This window comes from Elaeis guineensis, chromosome 3, assembly GCF_000442705.2.
Source record: "Elaeis guineensis isolate ETL-2024a chromosome 3, EG11, whole genome shotgun sequence".
Classification (NCBI taxonomy): domain Eukaryota; kingdom Viridiplantae; phylum Streptophyta; class Magnoliopsida; order Arecales; family Arecaceae; genus Elaeis; species Elaeis guineensis.
Window position 1 is genome coordinate 109,262,713 of NC_025995.2, and position 10,162 is coordinate 109,272,874.

The following is a 10,162-nucleotide window of genomic DNA, read 5'->3' on the forward strand; positions in this document are numbered from 1 at the left end:
CGGAAGCCAGACAAACACAACACATTCAGCTATTCCATATCCAACTTACAAGTTTTTGTTGAGTACGGATGAATGCTTGAACCATGATTAAACGTCAACAATTCAAGGCAAACATGGCCATTGCGACAGATTAATGCAGATTACCAACAACCTTAAAAGCAGAAACTCCTTGGGAGGAGGAACTCTAGCTGATCACTTGCCGGGGACAAAGTTGGTGGCATAGGCCCAAGCGTTGTTGTTGACGGGATCGGCCAAGTGGTCGGCCAAGTTCTCCAACGGACCCTTGCCGGTGACGATGGCCTGCACGAAGAACCCGAACATCGAGAACATGGCCAGCCTGCCGTTCTTGATCTCCTTCACTTTGAGCTCTGCAAAGGCCTCGGGGTCGTCGGCCAGGCCCAGAGGGTCGAAGCTACCCCCGGGGTACAGAGGGTCGGTCACCTCGCCGAGCGGCCCGCCGGCAATCCGGTAGCCCTCCACGGCGCCCATCAGGATAACTTGACAGGCCCAGATGGCCAGAATGCTCTGAGCGTGGATCAGGCTGGGGTTGCCGAGATAGTCCAGACCACCCTCACTGAAGATCTGGGCACCGGCCTTGAACCAGACGGCCTCGCCGAACTTGACGCCATTGCGAGCAAGGAGCTCCGGGAAGACGCAGCCGAGGGCGCCGAGCATGGCCCACCGGCAGTGGATGACCTCGAGCTCACGGTTCTTGGCGAAGGTCTCAGGGTCGGCGGAGAGGCCGGCGGTGTCCCAACCATAGTCGCCGGGGAATTCGCCGGTGAGGTAGGATGGGGGCTCGCCAGAGAAGGGACCCAAGTACTTGACGCGGTCGGGGCCGTACCAAGGGCTGCCGGCGGCGACAGGCTTGGGCTTGGGGACAGTCTTGCGCATGGTGATCCTGCCTTCACCGTTTATCTCGGAGGCCGAGGGAGAGAGCTTCACAGCCTTGCCGGCGAATGAGGGGGAAGAGAGGGCCATGGTAGCAGCCATGGTTGGATGGAGAAAGGGAGGCTCGTGTAGTTATTGGTAGAAGGAGGAGAAGGTACAAGAGTTCTTTCTGGGAGAGAAGGGGAGGATGGCCGGGGGTATTAATATAAAAGAGGAAGGCGGTGGAGAGGTAGGGAAAGAGGTAGCAGTCCTTATCTAGGGAAATCTTTGTCTTTCTTTTCATTGGTCGATGGGTTTTGAGGTTTCGATATGATCGAACAGTTGGCGCATTACGAGCCATGTTAACGAAGTTCGTGATCACCAAAAAATGACGTTAGCCCAGTTCGATCATAAGGGGGTGGTCCAGCGTTTCCATTTTGTCTTGCCTCTCAAGAGAGTCAGTTTTCCGTATCGGATTATCGCTCGAAAATCTGGATTTGGATAACGTGGTCGTATGTAAGCCTATGGATGCCATGCCTTGGAGAGAGGAAATCTTCCGGAGATAATCGATATCTAGTTCGCACGCACCCCACCCACCACGCCCAAAAAACAAAAACGAAGAATAAATAAACTACGTATTATTCACCAAAGGAAAAAGAAGGAACGCCGCCTAAACTTTTTCTCTTTTTTTTTTTTTTGGTAAACTCCTAAACCCTCTTATTGACCGCATATACAAGAGTGTAAAATAACTCCCAACCGTAAGATATAAGATTTGACGCACAAAAACATTAAGATCTCAAGTTGTCTTCGAATGGGAAAGAAGAAAAAGAGATTTGAGGAAGCTGAAGCTAAAAAGTTTATATGATAATATTTGATTATTAGAAATTCACTAACCTTTAGGACTTAATTATATATAATCCATTTCTTGTCAAAATACTTAATGTTTCTTGGCTCTTTAATTACTTTATGATGTTTGCTGATAAATGAATAAGATCATACATATGGAGCAACATTTTAAGAAAATGGGGAACTTGCGATCAACTCAATTTGTTCTGCAGCTCCCAATTAGAATATCCTCTTTTTTTGGTTGAATTCTTTAATGCATGTGAAAGGAATATCGCCTTGGACTTTTAAGGCTCAAAACTTAAGGATGCGACATTGTTTCTCCCCTTAAATGGGTGTATAAAAATAAACTTTTGTATGTGCACGTATGAATATACACACATATACATTATGTATTTTGTGTCAGCAATAATGTGATCACTGGCATCAGGTTTTCCCGATCACATGCTCAGTCTTAATCATCATAGAGTTAGATGACAGACTTAGGATCTTGATATCTTCGAAGCGCAACCTAAAAGTCCAAGAGTCTTCGAATGTTTAGAATATGGTGGCTGCACTACATGCACCAAAATTCTGCTAACTTTTCAAAGCTACAGACGAGCCTGCGATGCAAGATCAAAGATGTACACACACGACAAAGTTCTCACGTTTTCTGAGATTCAACTTTCAAATCCAAAAGCTAGAAAGCCATTTATCCGCGTGAGGAGAACTAGAAAATTCTGATCGTTCCAAAGTCTCCAGTTCGTACCACCATAACGCTTACTGGTTGAGATACAAGTTCTCATGCACCACCACCAGAGTGACATCTCGCTGCACATCCTGTTTTCCTTGGCTCCAAGCCTTGCTTCTTTCAGCAAACGGTGTTCAGAACTTAAAAACTCAAGCATAGAACCAGCTTTCCCACCATAGAAGTACTTATATAAGAAACAAGATGGACAATAAACATCATAAACATTATAATTCCACAACCTTTTCGTTTCAGCTATTCTGAAAAAGATTTAAGTACAGTCAGTAAAAAAGCTCAGGACAGATCTGATTAGTAGAGAACTTAGAATTCCTGGAGAAAATGATATATCTACAGTGCTCAAACACACTTCCTTTAATTCATCTCGAGCCTCTCTGCTACTGCGGCTTCAGTTTTACGGATGCACTGCAGATTAGGAAAAAAATCATGCAGGCAAGTTAAATCCCACTCAGCTATCCCAAAGATTCACATAAAAATAAAAAGTGGGAAACCTTGCCTATTGATACAATATCGTTTTCCTGTAGGTGGGGGCCCATCGTCAAAGACATGACCAAGATGTGCATCACAAACTGCACAAAGAACCTCAGTTCGGGGCATGAAAATGATTGACATGTCTAGCTTGGATTTCACATTGTTTCCAATTGGTTCATAGTAGGATGGCCAACCAGTTCCACTGTCAAATTTTGTGCCTGATCTGAAAATAGAGAAGGCCAAAGAGCATACAGATTTATTTCTTCGAATCATCACATGCAAGCAAAACCCCTCAAATACTGGATTTGAGTCTGCAAAATAAAATATAAAGCATCTTCCGCACTCTATTGTTTAAAAGCAAAACTTACTCAAAGAGAGGTGTGTCACAACATACACAATGGTATGTCCCAGGAGTCTTAGTGTTCCAATATTCCCTGCAAGAATAAGCACGGTATATCACAACATTAGACTAGCAATCTACTTAGAAGCTATATCATGTTGCCAACCAGGAAATAGCAAACATGTGCTGTTAACATGAAGAAAGTAGGTTCTAGAAAAAGGGCTGATGGGAAAGCAATAGGACATTAGGGCTCATACCCGGTGAAAGCCCTCTCAGTACCCTTTTGCCGAGTTATGTAATATTGTTCCTGTGTAAGACGCTTCTTCCACTCCTCATCACTCAAGGAGGCATAATTAACTTGACCTGGCTCTTTGTAGGACAAACATAAAGAATAAGTTCAAAGAACAATGCTTCAACTGCAAAACAATACTGGCAGAGGTACAATCAATATATAAATGGAGATGCAAGTTCAGCTGTCTGGTATTGATTTTATCGTCATGACAAATGATGAAAACCAGGACAATGAGCTGGCCTATAATGACCTTAAGACCATCAAGTCAGCCTTCATTTATGCCAGATTATGGCCAAGCCACACTTAAGATCTAGTAGACCAAGGCAGGACTGACCTCTGCAACTGATCAAGGTGATGATGAGTCTTCGCATAAATTCTTTTAGCCATCCATGAGGAGGATGTGCATGCCTTGACTAACTTAAGGCTGGTCAAGGCTACACATTGTCCAACCAAAGCTTAGAATTTTTCTAGCTTTAATAAATCTTAAATGTTTACAAAAGATATAAATTCTCTCTTTGGTAAATGTGAAACATATCACTTCAATGGTAGAGTGGCGAGCAAGCTACCTTTGTTAAGGCAAACATGTTACAGTATGATAATTTTTTTTCCTTTTTCCAAAAAAGTACAGGAATTAAAAATCATAATTTGATATTCCATATAATTTGAAGTATAAGTTTTAGAAGCTATGAAAAATAAGCTGATTTTTTTTCTTTTCATTTTTTAATGGGCTGATTGTTTAAATAGACAAACTATATTTCTCCAAGAAAAATGACAGGATATAGAATAAAACAATTGCATACAAGGGATCATGACATATCAAGAAGCTCCCAGAAGCTTACATTAACAAAGACTTTGAATGAAAATAACCAACTATTGCCTATAGAATAACAAGAATGTTCACACTAGAGTGCTGAATTTCCAGTGGTAGAAACATATATAATGATTATGGGTTCATCATCCAACCACATTTCCTCAAATGCATCTGCAGCTGGACCACCTCCATAATTACATTGAGAAAGGGAAAAAGTCTGAAATTATGATGTTATTTGGAGAGGACACACAAAATAAATGAAGCCATTGCAACTTGTTATTCCGAATAGCTTCACTAGAAGGGAGTTATTAGACCATTAATATTGGTAGATTTATATCTCGCACAGGGTACATATTTTGTAGTTGGTCTATATCTCCAAAAAGTCAGATGACATATTTCATAAATGGTGCTCAAAAATCATAGCATGCTGGGTTGCAGGACTGCATAGGGATGAATCAGGAAAGCATATAATGGGTTTTGTAAGATGTCAAAAAATCAGGGATTCAATTAATAGGGCTTCAGGATTTTGTACCAGGACTTCAGCTACCACACAGTGCAAGGCAGTCACAATCCAGGTAGAATCAGATAAAAATACATTTATTTGGGTAATCACAAAAAACTTCCATATGATCCAGTTTAACTCTATGATATGGATCATTGACGTGGTGCTTCAAAGGTCCATAATATGGAAAATAATTGTGAGAAACTAGAAAATAGTTGATCGATGGTTGTCAATCTACCAGGCAGCAGTTCTGCTGAAGTTAGCTCTGGAATCAACCAAAATCAAACATCTGCCTCCCTAATACGTCAGATACTATTTCTGTATGAGGTTTGCTTATAAGAGTAGTTTACATATGGTTGAACTCTCATTGGATTGCATGATCAATAGCTAAGGCTGCTTTTTTTTATTGCTTCAATTCAAACCAAACTTTAAGCAAATATAACAATGTAAAAAGGCTAAATGAAAATTTCCTAGAAGATTTTTGAGAATCCAATATCTTGATCCAACTCCAAAGTGCCTCCAATCACCTTGGCAGCGGAACTCTATTAAAGCCTCACTCGACACTCCATCAAAAGACTTTTTTAAGGCATTTAGGTCTATCTTCAAAGAAATACTATACCGCTATATATAGGGGGTGTTTGGTTGGGGGGAGTGGGGGTCTGGAATCAGAATCGGAATGGTGACTCTCATTCCAACCGTTTGGTTGGGAGGAATCCCATTCCGATTCCGATTCCGATTCCGATTCTAGGGTGGAACGGGAATAGCTCAATCTATATAGAACTCAATCCCTACTCTCCTTTATGGATTCAAATTTTCATTCCAATTTCGATTCCGATTCCAATTTCGATCACGAACCAAATACTTCGGAGGATTTGGTCATTCCGATTTTGATTCCAAGTCATTCCGATTTTCATTCCCATTACGATTTCGGTTACGAACCAAACACCCCCATAGTGTTGTACAATACTTGATAAATGAGGTAGTTCTGATTCAATTCCTTTGTTTCCCCTTCATCAATGTTCAGTACCATAGATGACCATTGATCTATCTGATTTCCTTCCCCTAAATTTGTTTTCTTTCTTTCTTTCTTTTCCATTTTTGGCAACCAAGTTCAGTAACAGTAGCCAGTCCCACAAGTTCAAGTTGTTGGGCAATCAAACGAAAAGCAAAGGTCTTCTAAAATGGAAGCTTAAAGCATCGGAACAAGAGTTTGAAGGGATCAATTAAACGCCAATCACGTTCAAAAGCATCGAATAAAATTCATGAGAAAAACAAGACATGCAGGATAAAAAAGCATCATAATTTTTTTAAGCCTAATTTGAGATATAGTGGGTGTATAAAGATGATTGAAGCAAAGACAGGCATATCTGATCTGCCTGATTTGAAATTTAAACAAGCAACATAAAGGAAACCAAGAGTACGTGCCACCGCTTAAGACGAATCCAATGTATGGAATGGCAGCACCTCAACAGACAAGTCCCGATTCTTAGATACAATTTACAAGACCTGATAGCATACCAAACATAGCCAAAGTAGCTATACGAATATATTCTTTAAAAAAAGAGCCGAAAGTTGGACAAGTTTAGCAACAAACCAGTTTTATTTTGGTTGCCCCTCCCTTATGTTTGTCAGATCAACCCAGATCAAATTTACCCATAAAAGTTACAAGAATTAACAAAAGGAAACCAACAGATCGTATAGACGCATCAGATAAGTCTTTTTGGTGAACCAATTGGAGAGAATTAGTTAAAAGAAAAAACAGAAAAAAGAATGGAGGGTTTGTTGGTGAGCGGTGACCTTGAACTTGATCCGGCCTCTGGGAGGAGGGAAAGGAGCCCATAGCACGGACGGAGGATCGCTTCCACTTCCAGGAGTTCCCTCCGCTTTTCTTGTTCGTCTGCAGAGCTCGAGCCGTGAAGAGGGGAGAAGGGGAGTGGGAGCTCAGCCTCACTGCAGGCGATGAAAGAAGAGCGGCACGCGTGGGCGTGGCCATTTCTTGCTCTAGTTTTTCCTGCGACTCGCGACCAAGAGGCGAGGACACGAGCCATCTCGCGAGAGATGCTGGCAGTAGAGTTCTTTGTATGGTTTCCAATGTGTCCACGTGGGTTGCCCTCGTGGATCGTGGACAGGCTCCATCCGGTCACTCCGTGGCGAGAGCCACGCCCACGAAGCCACAGGGTGCTTCCACAATCGTATGGAACTCCAGACCCTGAATAACCAGTGCTTTATCTAATTAATTAAAAAAAATTATTTATAAAAGTAATTAAATTTAATTTATTTATTAAAATGATATAAATAGGATAAAATGTTATTCAAAATAGCATTTTTTGATGTCCACGTCACCATCCTATTCCACCTATTTTTCATGTGGATGAAAAAAAAATTAAAATCATCAAATCAAATGGTATTTTTTAAAACGCCATTTGATTTGGCGATTTTAATTCTCTTCAAAAAAAATAAAAAAATAGAAAAAAATAAAAATTATAATTTTAAATTTATAAAAAAATAAAAATTATAATTTTGATTAAAATAAAAATTATCATTTCAAATTAGTATCCCCATTTCAAATTATCTTTTTAAAAAAATATCTGAAAAAAATTGATATAAAAAAATATAAAATATCATAAAAAAAAATTAAAAATCAAATAAAAATTATAATTTTTTTTAAATTTTTTTAAAAAAATTAAATTTTAATTCAAATAAAAATCATCATTTCAAATTACAATCTCCTTTCCAAATTAATTTTTTTAAAAACATATCATAAAAGAAGAAAAAAATGAGAAAAAAATAAAAATTATAATTTTAAATGAATTTTAAAAAATAAAAATTTTAATTTTAATTCAAATAAAAAATATCATTTCAAATTATTTTTTTCATTTAAAATTTATTTTTTAAAAAATATCTCTAAAAAAATCTTAAAAAATTAAAAAATAAAAAATACCATAAAAAAAAGAAAAAAAATAAAAATTATAATTTTAAATTTTAAAAAATTAAAATTTTAATTTTAATTAAAATAAAAAATATCATTTCAAATTACTTTCCCCATTTCAAATGAATTTATTTAAAAAATATTTTAAACAAAGAAAAAAAATACCTAAAAAATATCATAAAAATAAAAAAATAATAAAAATAAGAAAAATTATAATTATAATTTTAAATTATAAAACAAATTAAAATTTTAATCTGATTTTAAAAAAAATAAAGGAAATAAAAATGCCATAAAAAAGTGAAAAAAGGAAAAAATGGGAAAAAAATTAAAATTGTAAATTAAAATTTTAAAAAAAATAAAAATGTTAACTTTAATTCAAATAAAAAATGTTATTTCAAATTACTTTTCTCATTTCAAATTATTTTTTAAAAAAATATCTTAAAAAAATTGGTGTAAAAAAAATAAAAAACACCATAAAAAAAGGGAAAATAATTGAACTGAAAAAAAATAAAAATTCTAATTTTAGTTCAAAAATAAAATTTATAATTTTGAATTTAAAAAAATAAAAATTCTAATTATAATTCAAATAAAAAATATCATTTCAAATTACTAAATTAATTTAAATTTAATTTTTAAAAAAATATTCCAAACAAAGGAAAAAATATCCAAAAAAGATGCCAAAAAGGGTAAAAATGGGAGAAAATTAAAATTATAATTTTAAATTATAAAAATTTTAATTTGAATTCCAAAAAATAAAAAAAAATCATAAAAGAAGTGAATAAAAGGGAAAAAATGGTAAAAAAATAAAAATTATAATTACAAATTAAAAAAAATTAACTTTAATACAAATAAAAAGTATCATTTCAAATTATTATCCCAATTTTAAATTAATTTTTTTATTAAAATATAATATAAAAATAACTAAAAAAATTAAAAAAAATTAAAAATACCATAAAAAAAAATAAAAAAAAATGAAACAAAATGCCAAAGGGAATGGCGTTTTTGAAAATGCCATCCCTTTTGGCATTTTTGAACCATAAAACCCCAAAAAAAATCCCTCTTCTCCCTCTTCTCCAGTATTTCTCCGACATTTTCTCCTCTCCGACGGCACGACGGCGAGCTCCCAGCGACGATGAGCTCCCTCTTCTCTCTTTCATCTTCTTCTCTCTCTCTCTCCCTTTTCCTCTCTCTCTTCCTCTTTTTCCTTGACCCGCCGGCGACAGACGGCTGACGGCGGGCCCACGCGCCCCCCCGGTTGGTCCGTCGGTGGGCTGCCGACGGTCGCCCCGCCCCTCCCCTTCTCTTGGCCAGCCCCCTCTCTCTTTCCTCTTCCTCTCTCTCTCCCTCTTTTTCCTTGGCCCGCCGGCGACAGACGGTCGGTGGCGGGCCCTTGCGCCCCCCCGGTTGGTCCGTCGGTGGGCTGTCGGCGGCCGCCCCACCCCTCCCCTTCCCTTAGCCGGCCCCCTCTCTCTTTCCTCTTCCTCTCTCTCTCCCTCTTTTTCCTTGGCCCGCCGGCGACAGACAACCGGTGGCGGGCCCGTGCGCCCCCCCCCCCGGTTGGTCCGTCGGTGGGCTGTCGGCGGCCGCCCTGCTCCTCCCCTTCCCTTAGCCGGCCCCCTCTCTCTTTCCTCTTCCTCACTCTCTCTCTCTCCCTCTCCCTCTTCCTTCCATCATCCTCTCTCTCTCTCTCCCTCTTCCTTCCCTCATCCTCTCTCTCTCCCTCTTTTTTCTTGGCCCGTCGGCGACAGCCGGCCGGCGGCGATCCCGCGTGCCCCCCCTGTGGTTGGTCTGCCGGTGGCCGCCCCACCCCTCCCCTTCCCTTGGCCGGCCCCCTCTCTCTTTCCTCTTCCTCTCTCTCTCCCTCTTCCTTCTCTCTTCCTCTCTCTCTCTCCCTCTTTTTCCTTGGCCCGCCGGCGACAGCCGGCCGATGGCGGTTCCCTTCCCTTGGCCGACGGCCGCCTCGCCCCGCCCCTCCCTTTCCCTTGGTCGGCAGCGGGCCCCTTCTGGTGCGGACACCAGAGCCATCAAAAATCGGCAACATGATTTAAGTTCGATTTGGATCGAAGAAGCATCATTAAATTGATTCTACTTCAGTTATTTATTTTCAGTCAATAAATTTTAATGCATTTGGCTTTGGGTCCATAGGGCCATACTTGGATTTGTCCACGTCACCTTTGGAGCCACCACTCTCCACATGCCAAGAGAAGAAATATGCATGCCAGCATGTGCCGTGCTCATGTCAAGTTGTGTCAAGCATCAAGCACCCACATGGAGTTCCATTTCTTCCTTAGAATTCCTTAAGAGTTCTTGGCTACTTACTTATTTTGTTGAAGGTTGATTTCTTTCCTATGGTAGATTA

The 10,162-nt window shown here is 39.2% G+C and overlaps 2 protein-coding genes across 2 annotated transcripts; both read right to left on the reverse strand.

Annotated features, from left to right (window-relative positions):
* Positions 1 to 13: 13 nt before the first annotated feature.
* LOC105041013 (chlorophyll a-b binding protein 40, chloroplastic) lies at positions 14 to 1,065 on the reverse strand. The gene has a single exon (XM_010917795.4). The coding sequence runs from the start codon at positions 991 to 993 to the stop codon at positions 193 to 195; it is 801 nt and encodes a 266-aa protein (XP_010916097.1). The 5' UTR covers positions 994 to 1,065; the 3' UTR covers positions 14 to 192.
* A 1,582-nt stretch (positions 1,066 to 2,647) lies between these two features.
* Positions 2,648 to 7,010, reverse strand: LOC105041011 (peptide methionine sulfoxide reductase B1, chloroplastic). Its single transcript, XM_010917793.2, is given in 6 exon segments — positions 2,648 to 2,863; positions 2,955 to 3,152; positions 3,298 to 3,363; positions 3,527 to 3,638; positions 6,672 to 6,944; positions 6,947 to 7,010. Coding segments are annotated over 6 exon segments (741 nt in total). The 3' UTR covers positions 2,648 to 2,835.
* Between the last annotated feature and the right edge of the window lie 3,152 nt (positions 7,011 to 10,162).